A 27,972-nucleotide genomic window follows, 5' to 3' on the forward strand; every position below is an offset into this window, starting at 1 on the left:
AAGATGATTTAAAACAGTATTAATGCGACTAATTACATTATTGAAATGTTGGATCTGTTTCCTACATGTTAGCAGCAGTACAATCAAACATCATGTCAATTAAAAAAATATTTCTCATTTGAATTAAATACATCGACACATGTACATATTTACAGTCATTTACATTATAGCATTATTCATATCAACGTACAGTCAATTAGATTAGTGTGAACCTCATGTAAAGTAGTCATGTACTTAGCTGTTATTTTAGCTCGTGCACAAACTTTAGCTCGTGCACAGACTTTAGCTCGTGCACAGACTTTAGCTCGCGCACAGACTTTAGCTCGCGCACAGACTTTAGCTCGCGCACAGACTTTAGCTCGTGCACAGACTTTAGCTCGCGCACAGACTTTAGCTCACGCACAGACTTTAGCTCGTGCCGTCTCCAGGTTCAGATGTTTGAGTTAGACTGAGGAATGTCGTCCCTCGAGTCAAAGTGTCCCCACGATGTCCACGAACATGACAAGAACACGTGAAGCACGAGACAAATGCATTATTCCAAACCCAGTGTCTCTTTTGTTTTATTCTCTGAAAATTATATTAAAGATGTAAGAATTCATGTTTTAGAAAAATACTTAATGTAATACATATTGAATAAAACATGTTAGTATTTTTCGTACACAAAGCAACCAAGTGACATTTTCTATAGCTCTGTTTTCTTTATCTTTAACATCTCTGTACGTCTGGATCACTGTAGTGGTACGCTGCTGTCAGGACCAGTGCTTTTCCATGTTGTCCATGTTGGTACCTAACCGTGTCTCCACTCGGCTCTCGCTGACCCACTTTCCCACTGGCAACGATGGAACGGCTCCTCACATTTCAGAGTCCTGTGTGGAGGAGGGTAAGTGACGGCAGCACATGTCACACTGGGGATCACGGCCCAACAAAACCTATTTGCAAACTCCAGTGACAAGTTTTTCTGTCTTCTTAATAATAAAGTGCTTTTGCATTTGTTTGTCTATCCAAAGGTGCTACTTTGTGTATCTTCCCAGACTTTGAGTGCTACTCAGCACTTTCTTCTGATTTTGTTCATATTTGCGCAGCACAAAGTCAAAGTTGGCAGTAGTGGACATTGCGTAGAAGACGTTAGCTTTGTCTGGTATAAGCAGCTCTGGGAGAAAACAAAACACAGATCATTTATGAAGTATACTTCACACTTCAAACTTTTTTTTTAATCAGTGCTTACCTCTTTCCGGTGAGATGACTTGAGTTAATGTGAAGTGGGCACAGTGCAAGTCCTCCAGGTGATGCTTCTCCAGAGCTCTCTGGACGACCTGGGCCGTCTTGTCCTGACTCGTCAACTACAAAATATCAAAGAAGTATCATTAGTTTTATGTGCAGTAGTTTCACTCAAATATGACCCGTTTTATCTATGTGTGAACACTAGAGTCAAGAGCTACGGAACTCCATGGAAAAAGAAAGTTGAATATGCTTCTTTAGGTTTCATTCCCTTTATGTGAAAATACATTGTCAGAAAAAAGATGCAAAAGCTTTTTTTTTTGAGTTGGCAAATGTTGCAGGGCTGATTTTCTGTCCATGGACAGCAGGGGGCGACGACGGGTGCTTTAAATGCCCCAAAAACACATATTTATCACAAGGATTTACATTTAATGAAGTGAATGAGGTTTTAAATCCACAGATGATTTGTTTTCCATATTGAACAATGACTGTGGAATAACTGCCTTTATGCACATCCTCAGATTTTGATGTATGAATGTAGTTTGCATCAAGTGATATTTGTAGTTAATTACCAGAATGCTTTTGTACATGTTTCCGTTGTTGTGTCCCAAGTCCACACTGATCCTTATAATGCAGGAGTCGTCCACTTGTCGGTTGTAGACGGGCAGCAATGTCATGGACACAGAGCGCTTGTGTGATCCCAGAGGAGGCTTTCCACATTCTGAGCCCGAGGGCGAACACAGCAAGTCCAGCTGAGTGTCCGAGGAGGAGCTGGACGGAGTGGGCGAGGCGGAGGACACTTCAGTGGAGGAGAAGTCCGACTCACTGGGACAAGAGCTGGGAAAGGCCTGCACCTATTTGACAAAAGAATGTCAAATAGGTGTTACACAATGTCATTTTCAGGTCGTCAAGTGGATAAGACATTTTAAGACACTTAAATCCTACTTTTCCTTGTTCCTGTTCTAGTCGAGCTGTGAACAAGGACAGAGCTCGTGTGTTGAGGCCACAGCTGTGTCTCAGTAGAACTAGATAAAAGGCAGTCGTTGTCTGAACAGCGCGTCCTACAGTATGTGATGTCCTACAGTATGTGATGTCCTACAGTATGTGATGTCCCGTCCTACAGTATGTGATGTCCTACAGTATGTGATGTCCCGTCCTACAGTATGTGATGTCCTACAGTATGTGATGTTCCGTCCTACAGTATGTGATGTCCTACAGTATGTTATGTCCTACAGTATGTGATGTTCCGTCCTACAGTATGTGATGTCCTACAGTATGTGATGTCCCGTCCTACAGTATGTGATGTCCTACAGTATGTTATGTCCTACAGTATGTGATGTCCCGTCCTACAGTATGTGATGTCCTACAGTATGTGATGTCCCGTCCTACAGTATGTGATGTCCCGTCCTACAGTATGTGATGTCCTACAGTATGTGATGTCCCGTCCTACAGTATGTGATGTCCCGTCCTACAGTATGTGATGTCCTACAGTATGTGATGTCCTACAGTATGTGATGTCCCGTCCTACAGTATGTGATGTCCTACAGTATGTGATGTCCCGTCCTACAGTATGTGATGTCCTACAGTATGTGATGTTCCGTCCTACTGTATGTGATGTTCCGTCCTACAGTATGTGATGTTCTACAGTATGTGATGTCCCGTCCTACAGTATGTGATGTCCTACAGTATGTTATGTCCTACAGTATGTGATGTCCCGTCCTACAGTATGTGATGTCCTACAGTATGTGATGTCCTACAGTATGTGATGTCCCGTCCTACAGTATGTGATGTCCCGTCCTACAGTATGTGATGTCCCGTCCTACAGTATGTGATGTCCTACAGTATGTGATGTCCTACAGTATGTGATGTCCCGTCCTACAGTATGTGATGTCCTACAGTATGTGATGTCCCGTCCTACAGTATGTGATGTCCTACAGTATGTGATGTTCCGTCCTACTGTATGTGATGTTCCGTCCTACAGTATGTGATGTTCTACAGTATGTGATGTCCCGTCCTACAGTATGTGATGTCCTACAGTATGTTATGTCCTACAGTATGTGATGTCCCGTCCTACAGTATGTGATGTCCTACAGTATGTGATGTCCCGTCCTACAGTATGTGATGTCCTGTCCTACAGTATGTGATGTCCTACAGTATGTGATGTCCCGTCCTACAGTATGTGATGTCCTACAGTATGTGATGTCCCGTCCTACAGTATCTGATGTCCTACAGTATGTGATGTCCCGTCCTACAGTAAGTGATGTCCTACAGTATGTTATGTCCTACAGTATGTGATGTCCCGTCCTACAGTATGTGATGTCCTACAGTATGTGATGTCCCGTCCTACAGTATGTGATGTCCTGTCCTACAGTATGTGATGTCCTACAGTATGTGATGTCCCGTCCTACAGTATGTGATGTCCTACAGTATGTGATGTCCCGTCCTACAGTATCTGATGTCCTACAGTATGTGATGTCCCGTCCTACAGTAAGTGATGTCCTACAGTATGTTATGTCCTACAGTATGTGATGTCCCGTCCTACAGTATGTGATGTCCTACAGTATGTGATGTCCCGTCCTACAGTATGTGATGTCCCGTCCTACAGTATGTGATGTCCTACAGTATGTGACATCACGTCCAAGAGTATGTGATGTCCTATAGTATGTGATGTCCCGTCCTACAGTATGTGATATCCTACAGTATGTGATGTCCCGTCCTACAGAATGTGATGTCCCGTCCTACAGTATGTGATGTCCTACAGTATGTGACATCCCGTCCTACAGTATGTGATGTCCTACAGTATGTGATGTCCTACAGTGTGTGATGTCCCGTCCTACAGTATTTGATGTCCTACAGTATGTGACATCCCGTCCTAGAGTATGTGATGTCCCGTCCTACAGTATGTGATGTCCTACAGCATGTGACATCCCGTCCTACTGTATGTGATGTCCTACAGTATGTGACGTCCTACAGTATGTGATGTCCCGTCCAACAATATATGACGTCCTACAGTATGTGATGTCCCGTCCTACAGTATGTGACGTCCTACAGTATGTGACGTCCTACAGTATGTGACGGCCCGTCCTACAGTATGTGACGTCCTACAGTATGTGATGTCCCGTCCTACAGTATGTGATGTCCTACAGTATGTGATGTCCCGTCCTACAGTATGTGATGTCCTACAGTATGTGATGTTCCGTCCTACAGTATGTGATGTTCCGTCCTACAGTATGTGATGTTCTACAGTATGTGATGTCCCGTCCTACAGTATGTGATGTCCTACAGTATGTTATGTCCTACAGTATGTGATGTCCCGTCCTACAGTATGTGATGTCCTACAGTATGTGATGTCCTACAGTATGTGATGTCCCGTCCTACAGTATGTGATGTCCCGTCCTACAGTATGTGATGTCCTGTCCTACAGTATGTGATGTCCTACAGTATGTGATGTCCTACAGTATGTGATGTCCCGTCCTACAGTATCTGATGTCCTACAGTATGTGATGTCCCGTCCTACAGTAAGTGATGTCCTACAGTATGTTATGTCCTACAGTATGTGATGTCCCGTCCTACAGTATGTGATGTCCTACAGTATGTGATGTCCCGTCCTACAGTATGTGATGTCCCGTCCTACAGTATGTGATGTCCTACAGTATGTGACATCACGTCCAAGAGTATGTGATGTCCTATAGTATGTGATGTCCCGTCCTACAGTATGTGATGTCCAACAGTATGTGATGTCCCGTCCTACAGAATGTGATGTCCCGTCCTACAGTATGTGATGTCCTACAGTATGTGATGTCCTACAGTGTGTGATGTCCCGTCCTACAGTATTTGATGTCTTACAGTATGTGACATCCCGTCCTAGAGTATGTGATGTCCCGTCCTACAGTATGTGATGTCCTACAGCATGTGACATCCCGTCCTACAGTATGTGATGTCCTACAGTATGTGACGTCCTACAGTATGTGATGTCCCGTCCTACAATATATGACGTCCTACAGTATGTGATGTCCCGTCCTACAGTATGTGACGTCCTACAGTATGTGACGTCCTACAGTATGTGACGGCCCGTCCTACAGTATGTGACGTCCTACAGTATGTGATGTCCCGTCCTACAGTATGTGATGTCCTACAGTATGTGATGTTCTACAGTATGTGATGTCCTACAGTATGTGATGTCCCGTCCTACAGTATGTGATGTCCTACAGTATGTGACATCCCGTCCTACAGTATGTGATGTCCTACAGTATGTGACGTCCTACAGTATGTGATGTCCCGTCCTACAGTATGTGACGTCCTACAGCATGTGATGTCCCATCCTACAGTATGTGATGTCCTACAGTATGTGATGTCCTACAGTATGTGATGTCCTACAGTATGTGACGTCCTACAGTATGTGATGTCCCGTCCTACAGTATGTGACGTCCTACAGTATGTGATGTCCCGTCCTACAGTATGTGATGTCCTACAGTATGTGATGTTCTACAGTATGTGATGTCCTACAGTATGTGATGTCCCGTCCTACAGTATGTGATGTCCTACAGTATATGATATCCTACAGTATGTGATGTCCCGTCCTACAGTATGTGATGTCCTACATTATGTGATGTTCTACAGTATGTGATGTCCTACAGTATGTGATGTCCCGTCCTACAGTATGTGATGTTCTACAGTATGTGATGTTCTACAGTATGTGATGTCCTACAGTATGTGATGTCCTACAGTATGTGATGTCCCGTCCTACAGTATGTGATGTCCTACAGAATGTGATCTCCCGTCCTACAGTATGTGATGTCCCGTCCTACAGTATGTGATGTCCTACAGAATGTGATGTCCCGTCCTACAGTATGTGATGTCCTACAGTATGTGATGTCCCGTCCTACAGTATGTGATGTCCTACAGTATGTGATGTCCCGTCCTACAGTATGTGATGTCCTACAGAATGTGATCTCCCGTCCTACAGTATGTGATGTCCCGTCCTACAGTATGTGATGTCCTACAGAATGTGATGTCCCGTCCTACAGTATGTGATGTCCTACAGTATGTGATGTCCGTCCTACAGTATGTGATGTCCTACAGTATGTGATGTCCTACAGTATGTGATGTCCGTCCTACAGTATATGATGTCCTACAGTATGTGATGTCCTACAGAATGTGACGTCGGACAGTTTACACTGGACAAAAGAGTTTTGTACTGAATGAAGACTGGAACGCTCATTCATGTTTCAAACTGAAATGTTATTATGAAATACAGTTTTAAATTACTCGTGAACCTTGTTAATACAAATTACTTCTAAAAGTTCTACAGATGTTTGAAGAGGGTATTATGTATTAAACTATAAAATAACATTGACAAAGTTAACGATGAGGAAACATGAACAAGTAATGAATTTAATAATAATGCTGATAATAATAATAGTAATAATAATGATAATAATAATGGTAATAATAATAATAATAATAGTAATAATAATAATGATAATAATAATTATACTAATAATAATAGTAATTAAAGCCGCAAGCGGCAATGATCGGCCCTCGCCACGCCGCCGCTGCCACGCCGCAAGAGGAGGGGGCGCTAACGCGCCCCAATTGTCCTTTTATTACGCCTACTGCTGAATCTGTGACGCTGTCACATCTTCTTCCCTTTGTTTTACCATCAAAAAGCAATTTTATTTTGAATTCTTGGCAAAATGTGCGGCTTTGCCGCACAGACACCGTGACTCTTTGAATAAAAATGTGGATAACTTTTGATGGTCCACCCCTGAAGATGAGTCTCACCAAATTTCAGGTTAATAGGGCTGACGCCCTAAGAGGAGTTTGTGAAAGTCTAAAGTGTAAACATGTTCTGGCGATTTCCCCATTGGAATAACATGGAAGGTTTCGGTCATCGTTACGGCAAAGCCATAACAATTATGACATGGGTCTCATTGACTTTTTTGATGGGGCCAAAATTGAGTTGTGTGTCAAATTTCATATAATTTCGCAAAACTAAATATTTAACCTCCATATAAAATCTGTAGGGGGCGCTGTGGCTCCAAATTAATTTATTTCACTTCAAGTAGGTTTAGGGCAAAGAGTTTAACAACTGATTCAAATTTGACGCAATTCGGACTTTATCTGCGCAAACGGCAGAAATGTTAAATTTGGGAGATTTCTGAAATTCTAGCTACAGTTTGCGGCTTCGCCGCACAGAGACCGTGACAAGTATCAATGTAATTTGGATAACTTTTGATGTCCCACTCCTCAGTAGCATTTTCACCAAATTTCAGCTTTTTAGGGCCAACGCCCTGGGAGGAGTTCGTAAAAGTACGACGTTTGGAAAAACTCCGAAGTCATGTTTAGCAATTTTTGAAGCAATATGGCCGACATTTGGTTGGGCGGACGGCGTTGCCGTAATAATATTTTTTACTTCTCTTGTCACCATCTACCTCTGCGCCAAATTTCATGATTCTACGATCAGATTTTTTTGGGGTCATTTCCCATCTCTCAATGCATTTTTCGTACATTTGGGGGCGCTGACGCGCCAATTTTTTTTTATTTTAGAAAAGGGAAATAGCCAGAATGTAGAGAGGCACGATTTTTAGAGGTGTGGAAATTTTTGTGACTTTTCGTCAATGTTCACAGGGTGAAAAATAGGGGGGTTGGTCCCGAGAAGAAAGAAAGAAAGAAAGAAGAAAGAATATTAAAGCCGCAAGCGGCATCCAACGGCCTTCCGACTCTGCGCTTTCGACTTGATAAAGATGGGGCCCTTATTGTGTTGAATTAAAAAAGAACTTGACAGACGGCGACACATTGGACATGGCCAATCCAGTGCAAATCAACACAAGTGTCAGTCAAATTTGCTGCTCCGCCACATAGAGACCGTAGCACTTAGAATATAAATATGGATAACTTTTGATGCCGCGCTTGTGTAGATGATATTTCCCAAAGTAAAGCTTGATCGAGCTATTGCCCACGGAGGAGTTTGTTAAAGTGTGAAGCGTTAATGTGAACATTTCAAAGATTTGGCGTTTTCCCATTTGTGACAGTATGTTTGCAGCTCCACGGCACAGAGACCGTACCACTTAAAATCAAAATATGGATAACTTTTGATGCCCCGTTTGTGTAGATGATTTTCCCCAAATATGAGCTTGATCGGGCAATCGCCCTAGGAGGAGTTTGTTAAAGTGTGAAGCGTAAAAATGTGGTCATTTTAGAGATTTCGCTGTTTTCCCATTTCTGACCTATATTTGCGGGTCCGCCACACAGAGACCCTAGCACTTAGAATATAAATATGGATAACTTTTGATGCCCAGCTTGTGTAGATGATTTTCCCCAAATATGAGCTTGATCGGACAATCGCCCTAGGAGGAGTTCCTTAAAGTGTGAAGCGTAAAAATGTGGTGATTTGAGCGATTCTGCAATTTTCCCATAAGGATAACATGGGATGTTTCTGTCATCGCTACGGTTACGCCGTACAAAATATGACTTTGGCTCTCATACTTGTATGATCAGGATGGCAAATTAGAATTTTGTTCAAAATATCATGTCATTTGGAAAAACTCTATTGTTTATAGACCACTCTGAAGGCCAAATAGTCAGAATTCTGGGAAACGTTTGCGGCTCCGTCACACAGAGACCGTAAAAGTTATCCTTAAAATTTGGATAACTTTAGATGCCCCACTTGTCTAGAGGACGTACACCGATTTTGAGGTTGGTGGGCAAAACGCACTAGGAGGAGTTCGTTAAAGTGTGAAACATAAAAATGTGGATATTTGAGAGATTTTGCGGTTTTCCCATAGGGATAACATGGGAGGTTTCTGTCATCGCTACGACTACGCCGTAAAAATAAGGCATTTGTCTGATTGGCTTTTTTGATCGGGACGCCAAAATAGAATTTTGGGTAAAGTTTAGACAATTTTGGTAAAACTAATTTTTGACCTGCCTTCGGCAGCGTTGCGGGAGCAATAGGCCCTCCGCCCTGCTGGGGCTCGGGCCTAAATATTCCGATGCGAAAACAATGTTTCCCATTTTTCAAATATCATAAACTATACATTTTCGGTCCTCATGGTGTGGGTCCCTGACGGGTGCTTTCGATAATTTTGAGTTGGCGCCGCCCACTTTGTGTTTTTGGCCCTCTATACAGTAATAATGTTCAATTTTTGCATTAAATGCTTATATGCACGGAACATGCAAGAGATGGGGAACGTATTCGTGAGCTACTTAGCGCAAATGAGTGCTTTATGTGCTCGTTTAGTGCGAACTTTTGCACGGGCTTCGCCAGTTTACAACGGTAATGTTCCATTTTCCTACAACTAATTAGTATGCACGGGGCGTGCATGAGTGGAGGAGTGCGTTAGTGAGTGTTTGGAAGTGGGCGAGCGCTTCGCGCTCGATTTCGTGCGCACTACGTGCGCACTTTCGCAGCCGTGCTTCGCACGGCCTTACGAGACTAATAGCCCTCTCGCCAGCTTGTGGCGCTCGGGCCCAATAATCATAATAGCATGACTCGTTAGTCTGTCATCTTTGAAAAGATTGTATCATATGATTTTTTTGCATACAATTTCAACAGTTCCTGGATTCAATGAAATCTGCTGATTTCCATGGAACAAGTCCACGGGCAAAACACAACCTCAAACAAACACTTCAGAGTCACGATTCTCCTGCTGAGGAGGCAAAACACAGTGGTGCACAGACACCAGCACAGACACCAGCACAGACACCAGCACTGACACCAGCACAGACACCAGCACAGACACCAGACACCAGCACAGACACCAGCACAGACACCAGACACCAGCACAGACACCAGCACAGACACCAGCACAGACACCAGCACAGACACCAGACACCAGCACAGACACCAGCACAGACACCAGACACCAGCACAGACACCAGCACAGACACCAGCACAGACACCAGCACAGACACCAGACACCAGCACAGACACCAGCACAGACACCAGCACAGACACCAGCACAGACACCAGCACAAACACCAGCACAGACACCAGCACTGACACCAGCACAAACACCAGCACAAACACCAGCACAAACACCAGCACAGACACCAGCACAGACACCAGCACTGACACCAGTACTGACACCAGCACAGACACCAGCACAGACACCAGCACTGACACCAGTAATGACACCAGCACAAACACCAGCACAAACACCAGCACAGACACCAGCACAGACACCAGTACTGACACCAGCACAGACACCAACACACAAACAAACACCAGCACACACACAAACACCAGCACACACACAAACACCAGCATACACACAAACACCAGCACACAAACAAACAACAGCACACACACAAACACCAGCACACACACACACCAGCACACACACACACCAGCACACAAACACCAGCACACACACACACACACCAGCACACACACCAGCACACACACCAGCACACACACACACACACACCAGCACACACACCAGCACACACACACACACACACCAGCGCACACACACACACACACACACACACCAGCACACACACCAGCACACACACACACACACACACACCAGCACACACACACACCAGCACACACACACACACACACACACACACACCAGCACACACACACACACACACACACACCAGCACACACACACACACACCAGCACACAAACACACACACCAGCACACACACACACACACACACACACCAGCACACACACACACACACACAGACACCAGCACACACACACACACCAGCACACACACACACACACACACACACCAGCACACACACACACCAGCACACACACACACACACACACCAGCACACACACACACACACACACACCAGCACACACACACACACCAGCACACACACACACACCAGCACACACACACACACACACACACCAGCACACACACACACACACACACACACACCAGCACACACACACACACACACACACACACACCAGCACACACACACACACACACAGACACCAGCACACACACACACACCAGCACACACACACACACACACACACCAGCACACACACACACACACACACCAGCACACACACACACACACACACACACCAGCACACACACACACACCAGCACACACACACACACCAGCACACACACACACACCAGCACACACACACACACACCAGCACACACACACACACACACACACACACCAGCACACACACACACACCAGCACACACACACACACCAGCACACACACACACACACACACACCAGCACACACACACACACACACACACACACACCAGCACACACGCACACACACACAGACACCAGCACACACACACACACCAGCACACACACACACACACACACACCAGCACACACACACACACACCAGCACACACACATACACACACCAGCACACACACACACACACACACCAGCACACACACACACACCAGCACACACACACACACCAGCACACACACACACACACACACACCAGCACACACACACACACACACACACACACCAGCACACACACACACACACACACACCAGAGGAACAGACTATTACCTGGAGAGCGATGGAGTTTGGAAGGGGCAGATCTTCCATTTCGGAGCCGCTGGATCCAGAGGACGTCACACTGATTTGGTCGGGAGGCAACTTCTTCGACCCTTCGCTCATCGTGCGGAGACTGAGGACAAAAAGCTAATGTTAATGAACAAAAAATAACAATGCATTTAAAACTGAAAGTGTACAGGAGGTGAATTAACAGGACTGAATGTTTTGTCACTTTAAGAGGATAATTGTGAACATAGTGAAATGTAAAGTCAATGTTTAAACAGGCAAACGAGCACTTACAAGGAAAGTTTCTTGGTGATGGAACGATGACTCCAGGCTGTTGGTGAGCTGAGGTCCACCGGCGGCTCCATCTGTCTGGACAGGTCATAACTGCAACACACATGCTCATTGTTAGAACAAGAAATGCACATGATCGTTAAATCAGGCCCACTTAAAGCAGCAGTTTGACTCAAATAGACTGAGCAGGAGAGCTTTTAATGTCACTATAAATCCTGGGTTAAAAGGGTTTGTTTTGGTGTTAAGGTTCATATCATCTATTCGTAGTCTTGTGTAAAGCAGTATATCTATGTTTTTGACAAGGCGATATAAAAGCCTGAACCTGAATTTGAACTTTGTGACTGAGGAACACGTCTCTGTTTGGCCCTTTTTTCTCTTTCAAACAGGGCACCATCGCATTAGAAACAACTGTGTGGGATCGTCTTGGCAGCAGATGCTTTCAAACTGTTCTTATCCAACTACTTGTCTAATTGGATCAAAAAGAGAGTCCCAACTGGTGGTTGCAGGACCAATCTTATCCAATAAAATGATATTCAAATGCATTTACAGAATCAAGCACTTTTATGTTCAGATTAGTGACAATCAGTCCAGCTCTTTTCAAAGGTTTGATTCCGCAGGTTCCAAACAACTTCTTTCCATTCTGAACGTTTTATTAACAAAATACACACCATAACACAATGTTTTAAAGATTTTAAACATGCAACAGTGGATTACATCTCATCGTTGCATGTGATCGAATGCCATCAGATGTTATTGTTATGTGGGTTTAGGCAGATCTGAGTCGCTGAAGATTCAACTCTAACAGATTATAACACACAGCATTTGCCTGACCCGCCAGCCCCGCCCACATTCTGTTCGAATGCGTAAGCGTCTGGAATCCGAGTCAGAGCCAATGAAATTGTCGGTAATCCATTTACCGATCCAATCCCAGGCGGAGGTTTTAACGCGTCACACTGAGATACGGAAGTAGCGCTTTCCACCCCCCGTTCCAAAACATTCAAGATGGCCGACCCGGCTCGTGACCCACCTCGTGACCCGGCTCGTGACCCGCCTCGTGACCCGCCTCGTGACCCGGCTCGTGACCCGGCTCGTGACCCGGCTCGTGACCCGGCTCGTGACCGAGTGTTTACTTCTGCTCTCGCTTCGGTTTGAACGATCAGGAAAGTCCGCTCTACTCGCCGTGATGAAGATGCGGTTATACGAAGGGCGTCATCGCGATTCAGGAGACATTTTCTGCGTTCGGGGACGGATAACGCGGAACACGCCTTGTTGACACGGGCTACGTAACATCCAGTTAAGCGTGTGGCGTTTTTTTGTGTCACTTCTGGGTTTATGTGATTGGTTCTGTCTCTAAACTCCGCCCTAGAAATTGAAACGCAGCGGTCGAGCCTCAGACCCACACACAGTTTTGATAAGTCGTCTGCCAATACGTGTTGGGAATGACTGGTCAGGCAAACACAGCATGGCACAAAGGGCATAATCCTGAACTAAAACAATTTAAAAGTACAGAGCCTTAAGATCACAGTGTACTTGGGTATGTATCTTCCAGGACAAAATAAAAGCAACACGCCCACATTTGTGCACCACGTGTTCCAACAACAGTATGGAATGTGTGCATCTTGTGAACCTCCGATTACGTAAAGCGCACATATTCTGTCTCGGAGCCATGTGACGTCCCGTGTGCACCCGTCCCGTGTGCCGGCTCACCTCTCCTGGTCGGACAGGAGCGCGCGTCCCTGGAGCCACGCCGTGATCTGAGGATGTCGATGGAGGTTGTAGAGGGAACAGGACGCCTGGAGCTGTCGGATCTGGGACAGAACCTCAAACTCCTTCGAAAACAACACCAATGTTAGCGTACGATAATGAGACGTGCTCGCGGCCACGTAATAATACACATAATAATAGTAAGGTAAATAAGGTTTGGACACGTACTGCAAACAAATGTTGTTGACATGTGTGAAACTTTGAAAAACACTTACCCGTCGTCTCTTCTCAAAGTTGATGAGGCCTCCCTTTAAAAGAAATGATAATGATGATAAGAGATTGTCAAATTCGTGAATCTGATCACTAAAATGTGTTTATAGTTTCAATCTCTTTTTTGCATTTATTCATTTTCAATACAATGTACTCACCAGATTTCATGTTTAAAATGTTACATTTTATGCAAATTAGCTTTCATCAAGATTAAATACTGTGACATTTTTTGTGTTGAATGGCAAAATGGCTTTTATTTTGAGATAATATTTTTGCAAAATCTTCCCCATCTTTTTATCCAAGCAGAATAAAACACACAAAACAGAGACCAGTTGACTATTTTAAAAAAATAAATCATATTTTGATCATCGAGATCCTCATAAGGAAAATACAAATAAATAAAAAATACCTTTTATAGCAAAGACAGAGGCTTAATTAAGGCAAAAAGGCAAAAAGAGTTTTCTAAGTTTGGATTTCAATCAACTTCAATTGTAAATATTCTCTATTTAGAAGCCTTCAGTCGCCATATTTCAACCTTTATTTAGTTTGAAATGTGTTTAAAAAGTCTGTACAATAGAAATAATCATTTGTCTGGTCGACGACTAGTATAATTGTTAGTTGCAACCTTATCACTAACTACGTGTTGGGCAGACGCTGTATGTATTCGTATGAAGATAACAATAACAGATCAGCTTTTGGCACATTATTACTCAATTAAAGACACTTTGTACTAGTAACGCGATGTACCTCCACGGTGTCGGGCAGAGCGGTGTCCAGCATGGTCAGCACCGTCAGGTAAGTGCCCAGGTACGGCACCACTCCGGACGTGGCACTCTGAAAACCATCAAAACACGCCACATTGTCAGCTCAGAGGCGTGTCATCGTGTGTGTCCCGGATAAGAGTGTTTTTGTACTGTCCCGAGTGACTCACAAATCCCCCATTAGCGGCTGCTTCATGTTCTGTCCCCAGAGAATGTGCATATGACTCATAAAAGACAGTGGCCAGGGCTATTATTACCGACCCATATAATCCTGGTGATCACTGGAGACTCATGAGGCTAAAGATAGGCCGCCGCCTCCTTCTCCTGCTGCTCCGCCCACGCCTGGTGAACGCACTTCTTTTGTGGCTTTTTGGCGCTCATGTGGCACTATTTGAAAACGCTGCCTTAGGTGAGATACAAGATCCTGTTGCATTGTATTTCACAAGTCGCTATGGCAACAAGGTGTGACAACAACGCTTTTCAGCTGCCACGTTTGCGTTCGGTGTTTGGGTTGGTCGCACCGTTCGTGGCTTTCAGCGTCTTCATCATGATTTTGTTTTGAATAGATAATTGCTATGGCGACGTTTTGATCGCTATGGATAGTTGATACAAAGAGTGAAGAAGTACAGTACAACTTGTCCTTGGTAAAAAAGACTTTGAAAGACTTTTTCAACTTTGTATTCGTCTCCAACTGTGACTATATTGGACGAGACTAATGGGAGTTTTAAATCTCATCTTTGTTGTCATTTTGGATTTACGAGTCATGTTCTGAACTAAATTAATCTTTTATTTGACAGGACGCATTATGCTTTTGTCATTTTATAATCTATGACTCAGATTTTTCATGTGTCATGTTTTGAACATTTGAATTTGCAATATTGATCTTTAACTAATAATGATAAATGATATATAAAAGGAACGCGTATTGCCATTTAAAAAAAGGAAGAAAAAAAAAACTGTAATAATTCAGTACAGAGCATTTACAGGTGGCAGTGAAGAGGTCATTTTTGGTGCAATGGAGTCTTGGAGAATACAGATTACTCGAACATGGATCACTCTAAATACAAATGTGTGTGTTTGAGTGTGTAAACGAGAAGAGAAACAATCCTTAACATTATTAAACTTGATCTAGCACAATATGCCTTCTTTAAAACACTGCACCAGATCATATCAGATCCTTTTACAACTGTATTTCAGAACAGCTCCAGTCGACTTCTCCGCACTGCGTGAGTCGAATGGGGTTAAATTCTAGCTGGGATCACGTCTCACCATCTGCCTGGAGATCGGACACCTCTTGGATATCTTTGGAGACACAGTATCCACGCCGGCTTGACTTCCGTCCTGCCAGACAGAGCGAGAGTCAGCAGGTCTCACAGTGTCTCTACTGTACATTAACCCCACGGTTTGTTTATTACAGGCTTGTGTTGTGGAGAAAATGGCTTATGTCAGGCAACTCACGGAACACAGTGTCAGCTGCGCATCACACATTAACCTGGATCTCATGTTTACATGTTTTCTTGTTAAAAAGTAAAGGGCTAGGTTCAACTTAAGTGGATATCAAAACTCTACAGAGAATTGGAAATGCTGATTTATAAAAAGTACAATTAGTTTCATGCACTTTTACTTAACAGCACAGTAATAGCGTGCTAACAGCACAGTAATAGCGTGGTAACAGCACAATAATAGCGTGGTAACAGCACAATAATAGCATGGTTACAGCGCAGTAATAGCATGGTTACAGCGCAGTAATAGCATGGTGCCAGCACAGTAATAGCGCGGTAACAGTACAGCAATAGCATGGTAACAGCGCAGTAACAGCATCTCAACGGCGCCGTAACAGCATGGTAACGGCGCAGTAATAGCATTGTAACGGCGCAGTAATAGCGTGGTAACGGCACAGTAACAGCGTGGTAACAGCACAGTAATAGTGTGGTAACAGCGCAGTAATAGCGTGGTAACGGCACAGTAATAGCGTGGTAACAACGCAGTAATAGCGTGGTAACGGCACAGTAATAGCGTGGTAACGGCACAGTAATAGTGTGGTAACAGCACAGTAATAGCGTGGTAATGGCACAGTAATAGCATGGTAACGGCACAGTAATAGTGTGGTAACAGCACAGTAATAGCGTGGTAACAGCGCAGTAATAGCGTGGTAACGGCACAGTAATAGCGTGGTAACGGCACAGTAATAGCGTGGTAACAGCACAGTAATAGCGTGGTAACGGCACAGTAATAGCATGGTAACGGCACAGTAATAGTGTGGTAACAGCACAGTAATAGCGTGGTAACAGTACAGTAATAGTGTGGTAACGGCACAGTAATAGCGTGGTAACGGCACAGTAATAGCGTGGTAACGGCACAGTAATAGCGTGGTAACAGTACAGTAATAGTGTGGTAACGGCACAGTAATAGTGTGGTAACGGCACAGTAATAGCGTGGTAACAGTACAGTAATAGTGTGGTAACGGCACAGTAATAGCGTGGTAACGGCACAGTAATAGCGTGGTAACAGTACAGTAATAGTGTGGTAACGGCACAGTAATAGTGTGGTAACGGCACCTTATTTTAGTTTCAAACCTTATGTTTGTTATTTGTCTTGGTAATAATATAGAAACAGGATTACAAACTGTATCTTTGCCTCTTTAGTATTTAGTTTAGTTTACATTCCATTTCCTCTTTACAGTAAGTAAAGTGTGACTGAAAAACTAGCTAAAACAGAAGTTTTTTTGTCTTATAATTATACTAATGTGCCATATATTCTGTGTGAGTTAAGTTTGAAATAAAGTTATGAGTTTTATGGTTGATATACATGATGAAGTAGTTTTATGTTGTTTGTTGTATTTTGTGACACGGACGCCTGAAAGTGAGTGAAATGGAACACATTGTGCCCGAGGCCTCTCGATTCTGTGGAATATGTTATTGCAAATGAATGACTGGAAACGGACAGGACACTCTTTGACTCCAAGAAACACAACAAGTTCATTCACCGTCGTTCGTGCGTGTTTGCTGGTGTCAGTGTTACATGGTATCTACACGGTGCCAACAATAGCGGTCGGTAGTGTGCGTTTATAAGTTACTTACCACTTCCAGAAGCTCGCCTTTGTTTTCATCTGGGAAGGTTTCGCAGAGGTTATCAAACGTGGACATACTATCCCTGCAGAAAAAGAGATCAAATATGTCAAGTACAGCAGCAGTGTTTTATAGACTTGTTGAACAATAAATGCCCTACTTAGTTTTGGGGTCAAGTCAAAGGATTCCTGAACAGATTGAACGTATCATGATGTTCTAACGTGTTCAAATCCGACAAGTCTTATGTGTGTTTGTTGGCGTGGTATTTCGTTTTTTGGGTACTGCATCTACTGACAATAGCTGGTAAATTGTCTTATAGTACTAGGGATACTTGAAAAAACAAGGCGATTTGGGCCGGTGTAATTCCTCGCATGGTCAGGATTATTTTTCTACGATTGCAATTATATTTGAAATGTATGTTTTCCAAATCAGGATTCAGGCACACAACCAGAAACAGTGCCATTTGAGAAAAGAACATAAACTGCTCATTTAATACATGAATCAGAACATGATTGTAGAGAATGAAGTATAAATGAACAGGAAATGATCTTATTATCTATATATACGTAAATAATTGCAGTGTTGCAGTGCAGATTTGATTGTGATCTGGTTCAGCCCTAATTATAATGCATCATTTTATAACACAATGGATTGGGGTAAAAGTAAATGTAAAAATGTAAAATTCTAAACTGTTTGACACCGCGGTCTAAATTTAACTTTTTTCATTTTCAATCATAGTTTAATCCGAACAGCATGAACATGAATAGCTTTTGATGCTTTTACAGTTTAAAAGACAAAAAATGTATTTGTTGGAGTCAAATTGAGTCCGTCATCATCCTAGTGCAGCAATAACATCGTGCTCTGGAATGATCCTTTAAGTATGACCACAATTCATCATTTATAAGATGAATTTGCATTTATTTTTCAACTTGATCAGCATGTCCACAATTCAATCATTAACTTTCCTTTTACAATAGCAGCTGTTTAACTGTCACACTTGCTCCGGGCTGTTTACTTTGCTGAGTCCGGCTTTATAGCTACTGTTTAGACTCTTCGCCGATCAGAGTTCAGCACCTCCATTAAAAACAGATTATGTGGAGCATCAATAAAGCTGTTGAAACATGAGCCGCACTCACCGGTTTACTGCGGCCCAGGACTTTCGCAGCCTGTAAACGGCGTTGGACTGGAGCGCTGAGAGGATGGCTTTGAGCGAGGAAAAGTTTTTCAAGCGTCGGCATTCCTGCAACCAAAACAACACCTATTTACAACAGTGTATCGTCCAGCCAAACCAGCAGATTGTGCATGAACATAAACGTACGTGCAGACGGCTAACTGCACTCTAATGTTTGCCTGACCAGTCATTCCCAACACGTTTTGGCAGACGACTTATCAAAACTGTGTGTGGGTCTGAGGCTCGAGCGCTGAGGTTCAATTTCTACGGCGGAGAAGAGCAGAGAGCAGAGACAGAACCAATCACATAAACCCAGAAGTGACGCAAAAAACGCCACACGCTTAACCAGATGTTACGTAGCCCATGTCAACAAGGCGTGTTCCGCGTTATCCGTCCCCGAACGCAGAAAATGTCTCCTGAATCGCGATGATGCCCTTCGTATAACCGCATCTAACGCACGTTCATCTTGGCGAGTAGAGCGGACTTTCCTGATCGTTCAAACCGAAGCGAGAGCAGAAGTAAACACTGGGTCACGAGCCGGGTCACGAGCCGGGTCACGAGCCGGGTCCGCCATCTTGAATGTTTTGGAACGGTGGTGGGAAGCGCTACTTCCGTATCTCAGTGTGACTCGTTAAAACCTCCGACTGGGATTGGTCGGTAGATGGAATACCGACGATTTCATTGGCTCCGATTCCAGACCCTTGCGCGTTCGAACAGAATGTGGGCGGGGCTGGTGGGCCAGGCAACTCTAATGTAATGATGAACGAAGGCATGTTTTTCTAACAGACGTGCTCGCGACATGGTTGTACCTGTGCTACTCGGATCCACTTCTCGATGATCCTGGCTCGGTGTGCAGGCGTGGACGGGGGTCGGCCGGAGCACGTGGGACTGGAGCTGGCGTCCACGCACGGGCAGAGCAGGGACAACATCACCTGGTTGGTCACGGCGTTAAACTGCGCTATCGTGGCCCTGATGGTGGGGGACAGGTTCTCCTTCTTGTCTCGCTGTGACCACACACAGCCGAGACACTGGTACGGCACCACTTTGACGAACAATGCCTGCAACATCAGAAGCGTCATTAGGTATGGGAGATGTGTTTAGGGATGTCACAATTTCAAATATCAGGAGATTAAACAGAAAGGCAATTAGATGATTATTCGCCGTTATTAACCTAAAAAAACAACAAAATCCTACATTTTCCTTCCTTCTTGTTTTCGTAACACATTACAGCTCCTCATGAAATCAAACTTTCCAAATGATTCATTAGACATAAACAGCAAGATAAAAAAGCACTTTACTTAGGCTTAGCAGAAAGGACTTAATTTTGCGTCTACATTTGTCACATTTCTTTCATTGAACAAAAAAGACGTAATACAACTGGAAAATTGTAACTTTTCTACCATTTTTTCTTCTTAAAATGTCACAATCATCCATTTTTTTGTCTTTTATGATTATATTGTGACCTAAATAATCGATAATCCTCTTGACATCCCTGGTTTTGTTGCGTACCGCGTCCAGGTGAGTGAGCTGCTCTGCGATGGCGACAGTCGCAAAATCCATGACGTCGCCGTGATCCAGAGAGTTTTCACAGCCGGAGTCTTCGTCAGCGGAGCAGGAATCCAGAGCAGAACGCAGACTGGCCTCGGTGTCTAAAGAGGGCAGAGAGATGATGAATGAGGGAATGTGTTTTGTGCACTTGAATGTCACTTTTTCAACCAATGAGAGCTATTTGCTGAAAAAAAAACGTTTGGTGCAATTTAGCATCAGACTGCATGAAATATCGCTAAAGTATCTCAACAAACTAAATATATGACAATAACACCGAGCTCTTCTATCAGACAGAAATGTAATCTTTTTAAAATCTAAAAGTCTCTGTTGAGTTTTCATTTCAATACATAATAACTGGAATTATTGTAAAAGAAAATGATTGTAAAAAAATATTTCCGAGAAGTCAAAGTTGTATTTTGATAGTGGTAATCGTTATTTGGACTATACAAACTCTAAAACAAAAGATATGTTTATAACAAAGACAGTGACATAAGGTAAAAATGATACACAATTTCAGATTTTCCTCTAATAATATACTTTATTTGTAAATATTCTCTCCTTTATGAAAAAAATAAATAAATTACAATAGAAATATTCGCTGACTACTAACATAACAGTTATATGCAGTCCTAGTCAAAAAGTATATTCAAATATCGTAACAATATTGATAATGCACATTATTGCTACAGCCACAAACAGGCAGATAAAATGTGTGTTTATAACTGTCACCTTCTTTCTGGAACCTCCTGAGCAGCTCCTCCGCCTGCCCGGCCAGAGAGCAGAAGTTGGGCTGCGTGCGCATGTGGGCGTGCACGGCCGAGCTGATGGTCAGGTGGTCCAGGAGCAGCCGGAGGGCCGGGTGCAGAGGTGCGTCCCTGAAGTCCTCACTGTACTCATCCAACCAGGCCTGGACGAAGGTCAGCAGCGGCCTGCAGAACATTACACTTTAACTCTTCTGAAAACACCTTTGGTCAGGACACTTCCTGTGGCATTTCAACTGAGTGAAGGGAACATCAATGTTTACAAAAGGCCCACATAAATTACATGTATATTGTGTAAAAAACTGTTTCATTAACAAAGCTCTTGTAATGCTTTTAGCATATGTAAATTACAAATGCTAAATGATGCAAAACATCAGGAAGTCTACTTGCATCTGTAGTAAGAAACATTAAGCAACTTCTAACTATATATTTGTCAGTTGTATTCACTTTTAAGTACAAATATCAGTTGATTTAGATACATTAAATATTCATAAAAATTTTTGGGGAAATAAAAAGGACACAAATACAAAGGCACAACTAGGGGAGGGTGAAATTGACAAAAATGAATATCTCGGTTTTATTAAAACATTAAGTCTCTTGATAGCGATATTCAGACATTATTATGTCAATCCAACAGAAATGTGTTCAAAACGTGCCTTTAAACGTATTAGTTCAGGTTTAATTATCAAACAGATTTGAAATGTGACAAATTTGAATCAAATTAATCACAAAAGTGCAGAAAAATTACATAATTCCATGATTTGTAAATTCGCATAATTTTTCTTTTTTTTTCAGCTCTTTTCTTTAGCCTTTTTTTATTATGAACTATATAATCAGTATTCAAAGTTAGCATATCTTCAAAACAAAATCTACATTTTAATATATTGCCCACATATAAAACAATTAGATATTTAAAACTTCATTTGTAAAGTATTTTTTCCTGAGTGACTCACCTGTGATAGTGGTTTGTATTGTCCAGATCTGCAGCTGAACTGTCTCTATAACCGAAACAGAGAAAACAGAAATGATTAAAGACATGAACATACTTATCATGCCGTTTGTCATTTGCTTTAATTATTATTTATGAAATGACAGGAGTTATTCTGAAGCTCCCACAGTCTGAGCCAGAAGATAATGGCTGTTGTGGCAATGGCTGGATAATAGGCACCTGCAGTAACAGAATTATGATTATATCTAATCTGACGGGCTCAGCGGCCGCAAACGCCACGGCAACATGTGATTCTGAGCTGTTTAGAGACACGAAGAATATTAGCAGTTCTTTATAATCCACTGACTAATAATAAACGTTATATTATTGCCAGAAATGTCAAGAAAACCTGGGAAGTCCAACCAGATAACTTAATTTATTTATTTCAATTTGAACTGCAGCATTTCTAGAAGTAGTGGTTTGTGTACAAGTATTGGTTGAAGTAGAAGTTACCATGATTCCCAATCCTCTGAAAATATTCACTATAGGGAGGCAATGTTTTTCTTATTTCTTTTTCTTTTATGTTTTTGTAAAATACAACGCAAAATAAAAACGAACAGAACAAGACACGTTAAAACGGTGAAAATCTGCCTCCTTTTGTTTCCGTCCGATTTGTCCCAATGTCCAGCAAGTTTGTCCATTTTCAAATTCACTGTCATTTTTCCTTTTTCCATTTCATAGATATCCAAAGTTATTTTAATCCAAACATTAACATTCACATCATCCAATTTATTTTTTTTTGAGCCAAAACTACATTACACATGTATCCATCCATCGTCTCTGTTGTTGGAGTTTTACATCCCAGATACGTTGTTTTAAAGTCAAATAAAGTCAATCACGTCATTAATTATAGTTAACTATTAATTAATAACTATAATCTTTTTTTCTTTTTGATTAATAACAAAAATAGTTATCAATTAAAACGAAAAACGATAAAGGAAAAAAGAAACAGCGTTATACATTATCTTGCGTTTTAATAGTATTTTAGTCATTTGAAACGTTTTGATTTCAGATGTTTGACAGGTTTAGTTTAATTTGAATCGTTCTTAACTTCTTTAACAAACAAACGCTCTAATCTTGAAGCGAGTCAGAAAACAGCAATCTACATCCAACAACAAATAATACGTCATGTTCTTGTGAGTACCTGAGGAAGAGCAGCTCGATGAGGGCGGAGTCGCAGGTGAAGGTGCGGTAGGTGGACAGGAGGATCTGGCCGCAGTCCGGGTCTTGGTTTTCGGGGTCCAGGAGGTGATCGACTAGCGTGTTGAGCGCGGCGGCCTTCAGGCGACGCACTTTGCAGGTCCGGTACTGGACAAAGGCCGTGCACGGCGCCGAGGAGGGCACGGGCTCCCGCCGCAGAGTCACGCCATAGACGGCCCCGCCCTCCACCTCCTCGCCCCACTCCTGCACCGGGTTCTAAACAACGCACAAAACAATCATGGATAAAGCTGTTATGAGATGATTAAGGAGGCACTGGTAGAGATGGTCTCGTTACTTCAAATGTAGAGATTCAGGTCACAACAGAATCGCAACAAGAACTACAAAAAAAGATGATAATAGTAAGAGTTTAATCAGCAAAAATAATAAATAGGGAAGGTCTGGTATGAATTTTCTGAGCCGATACGATATCCGATATATGCTTTACTGTTGTGGCCAATGCCCGATGTTGACCGATATTTGCCGATACCCGAAATACAAGACTGTGTCAAGTTAGAGCAAAGTTTGCAGATGAACTTTTCACTTTGGTAAAAATAATAACACATTGTATTGATCTGAAAACGTCGGAATGATTGTGTGAACATGCAGCCTTGTGATTGCCTCCGATTTCTACTTTCTACTACAAATGAATCGGACCAACACCGATATCTGATAACCGATAACCAATAAACCATCCCTACACTTAAAATCAATTTATACTCCAAAAACAGTATATATAATATTTTTGCATTCAGGTTTGCAATTTGGTCACACAGGAACGCAATTAGTTTATTTTTTATTCATTTAAGAATGTCACTCTTCACACTATGGATTAGAGAGAGGGAATGCGATTCAATTTGTAATTTATTTGCAAAAAGAAGGATTCTGTCCATCGTGTGCCTTACAAGCAACTCCAGGTGCATTCACGCTTGAGAGAAGACAGAAATATGAACTTCTAAACCGACACGACGATAACCACACGCAGTCACAACCTGTTTGCAGAGGACATTCCGTTCGCTAACGATAACTGCAGCCCGAGCCAAACCATCATTGCGACGACTCAACATTTTCGATTGCGATTGCGACACATTGAACAGCCCTAAAAACTAGATTTCTCACAGTCATTATCCAATAACCAGTAACATATTAATAAAGTCATACATTTCATAAGACTTTCGTAGACTCCTCCCACTATGACACATGCGGTTCTACCCAGACCGTCGCCCGATTCTGGAGAGATGTTCTGTCTCGCAGCGAATTATCTACAAAAACGTATTGGCCCAGCGGTTAGAGGGAGCGGTTAGGACTCGGACGTGTGAAGTCCTGAATTCGACTCCCGCTTTGACCCAATTAATTTTTTTTTTCGGGTTTAAACATTTTAAACTTATAGATTGCACAGTCTAGTTTGTTTTGGAATGAGTTAGCTACACTCGCTAATACAGATCCATGGCATAAACTAGTTTTAACCAGACGAAGTAGGGGTTAGGGTTAAGGGTTAGGGGTTAGAGTTAGGGTTAAGGTTAGGGGTTAGGGTTAAGGTTAGGGGTTAGGGTTAAGGTTAGGGGTTAAGGTTAAGGTTAGGGGTTAGGGTTAAGGTTAGGGTTAAGGTTAGTGGTTAGGGTTAAGGTTAGTGGTTAGGGTTAAGGTTAGGGGTTAAGGTTAGGGTCAAGGTTAGGGTCAAGGTTAGTGGTTAGGGGTTAGGGGTTAGGGTTAAGGTTAGGGGTTAGGGTCAAGGTTAGTGGTTAGGGGTTAGGGTTAAGGTTAGGGGTTAAGGTTAGGGTTAGGGTTAAGGTTAGGGGTTAGGGGTTAGGGGTTAGGGGTTAAGGTTAGGGGTTAGGGTTAAGGTTAGGGGTTAGGGCTTAATATTATATATTTTTTTTCATTTATTTCAATAACAAATGACCATGATGACGATCAATAACAATGTTAGTGTTCACAGAGACAGGAAGTCTAGTTTCTGGGCTCCAGAATGGAGGTGACGGTCTGTGTATAACTCCATGTCACTATGACCTCATTGCAGTTTCTAAGTCGCAGAGAGAAAACATGGAGAGGTTTCTAGTCACAACATGAATGTAAATACAGCAGTGGACCAGCATGTCGTCCGAGGAAATGATGACAGCAAAATGCGGCATTAGAATTGCCTGGCACACGTGCAACACGAGCAGGTCAGCGTCATCTTTTGTTCTGACCTGGTTTTCCTAGAATTCAACTGCGTTTTTGGCACGAGCAGTATCATAGAAAGTATCATATTCAAATCAAATCACGGCCGACGCAGCAGTTCTCTCCTTTGTGCCGAGCCGTTTGATGTCCGTACATGTTATAATGACGTCGGCGAGTAGTTTCCTGAATATCTAATCGCTCGGGTAAATGGGAGAGGTGAAGGCGAGCGGATGGAAAATCTGGTTCATGCTTTGTGAACATGCAAATGAGCAGAGGCGGATCATTGATTTCACAGGCGGGTCACTGGGAGTTCAAAGACAGTTAAGCTTATCACCAAAAACTGCAAAAAGTGTTATGGTAGATTTAGGGCGGCAAGATGTATCGCAATCGAATCGGAACGGCTATTTGAGCAGTTGCATTTTTCATTTTTCTGTCTGAACGTGTTTAAAATGTTAAGCTCGAACAGAAGCCAAAGAAACAAACCGCAAATTTGATCGCAATCGCGGCGTTTGTCACAAAAATTGCACTTAAAGAACATTTTCAGGCCTAACGCTGATCTATGCGCATTATTAAACGGTTGAGTGAAATGCACACCGCCGACACTGACCTCTAAAGTTCTAAAGCTGAACGATAAAAACAGATGTTGTGGACGAAGTTGCAGAGCAGTGGGACATGTTTTAGTGCTGAGAAGTACTCGCCGGTTAATAAAGCTCAGGATGTATTATCGATTATTGATCTAAAAAGTCTTTGTTTCAACAGTAGTCACCGGGACACTGTTTTACTGATTACACACCGAAATGTTCTATAAATTGGCAAAATACTGTGAAAGTATTTGAGTCCAGAAATATTTTGTTACATACATTGTTTTTCTTTATATTCTATTCCGTTATTTCCGTATAAGCCTGTGTTCTCATGCCGTTTGGATATTACCGCACATTACGACGTGTTATATCACATTTTATTCATTATGGTGAGAATAAATATCAATGTGACCTTCTTAAAATGCTAAAATTGTCCCAAAAATGTGTAGAAATATCGTCACATAAACAGCCAGATTTAAAAGTACTCCCGATTAAACTGTAATTACTCGTTGCTGCTGCTGCCTACCATTTTCACGATTATTTTTTTCTACTTCATACTACTGCAAATATTGAATAACCAAATACTCTTGACACACCGAACACTCTTGGGTGTTAAACGAATCATTAAAAGCCACTGTAGTGTAAAAAGTCCCACTGCGTATCCGAGCATTACATTGTTCCGTTGCATAACTTGACACTTATAGCTCCTTATTCTTCTGCTGTGAATGCAAAAGTGAACAAAACGCATGCAAAAGTGAACAAAACGCATGCAAAAGTGAACAAAACGCATGCAAAAGTGAACAAAACGCATGCAAAAGTGAACAAAACGCACGCAAAAGTGAACAAAACGCAGGCATGTCGCGGCACTTTGACACTGTCACACATTTCGATTCATCTAAAGCCACTTTCATCAGTCACGCTCTTAAATCCAGTGACAAACAGCAGCATCACACAAGCGCCATTGTCCCAGTGTTCAACAATAGTTTCTTGTGTCCTACATTATTCTCTTCGCCGTTAGGATTTGTTGTATGTACTTTAAAATGGCGATTATTCATGCACGTTTTGAGAAATGATACTAAATATTCCATAAGGGCTCAATATGTCGTGCAGAATGATCAAAGACATGATTGTTGAGAACGAAAAGGAGTTTATATCATGGACGTTAATGGATAAATAATGTTCACAATGTTTTACACTCGTTGACAAATGAACAAACCTGTATAATGTATTGTTAAATATAAAACCACTGAACGTGAAACAATTTGAGCAGGATTGGATTGGATTTAGAGATTTTGCAATACATATATAGCCTTATTATTTACAGTCACTTTGGCTAAACGCTATACAATATATAGGACGAATTTGTCATTTTTGAAGAGTTTAGGACAAAAAGGTAGCAATCTTATCTCGATAAAAACTCATAAAGCAGAATTCAGCCTATTATTCATCATTTACTCACCATAGTCAGCTCCCATTTCCTCATAGTGACGTTTTAAGGAGTTCTAGCCATCTCGTCAGGAAAGTTTTTTGAAAGAAAATCCAGTTATCTAAAGAGCTTAAACAATTCAAGGTTTCATCTTAGTCATAAAATCGTGTTCTCTTGTGAAGTGAACTGACTACATGCGCACGACAACTTTAAAAAAGAGAAAATTAAGCGCGTCCTTTAGGAAACTCCGTGTACAAATGTAAAAGTCTGGCTCCGGGGACTGACGAGGTGAAGTG

General features: G+C 42.4%; 1 protein-coding gene across 2 annotated transcripts; it reads right to left on the bottom strand.

Annotated features, from left to right (window-relative positions):
* Positions 1-15: 15 nt before the first annotated feature.
* On the bottom strand, positions 16-27,972 carry LOC140358639 (ral guanine nucleotide dissociation stimulator-like 1). Of its 2 annotated transcripts, none has more exons than XM_072443610.1 (17): positions 27,710-27,972; positions 23,457-23,728; positions 22,278-22,322; positions 21,293-21,492; positions 20,525-20,664; positions 19,825-20,073; positions 18,981-19,084; positions 17,857-17,929; positions 16,046-16,117; positions 14,763-14,849; positions 14,021-14,053; positions 13,749-13,870; positions 12,045-12,134; positions 11,757-11,877; positions 1,791-2,072; positions 1,226-1,340; positions 16-1,150 (listed from the first exon to the last, which is right to left on the bottom strand). In XM_072443610.1, the coding sequence occupies exons 1-17, from the start codon at positions 27,731-27,733 to the stop codon at positions 1,011-1,013; spliced, it is 2,169 nt and encodes a 722-aa protein (XP_072299711.1). In that variant the 5' UTR covers positions 27,734-27,972; the 3' UTR covers positions 16-1,010. The 2 variants fall into 2 exon arrangements, with proteins under 2 accessions (XP_072299711.1, XP_072299712.1); XM_072443611.1 differs by having other exon boundaries at positions 1,791-2,066; positions 27,710-27,971.

This window comes from Eucyclogobius newberryi, unplaced genomic scaffold (assembly GCF_026437365.1).
Source record: "Eucyclogobius newberryi isolate DKJ021-1_F unplaced genomic scaffold, fEucNew1.0.hap1 SCAF_13, whole genome shotgun sequence".
Classification (NCBI taxonomy): domain Eukaryota; kingdom Metazoa; phylum Chordata; class Actinopteri; order Gobiiformes; family Gobiidae; genus Eucyclogobius; species Eucyclogobius newberryi.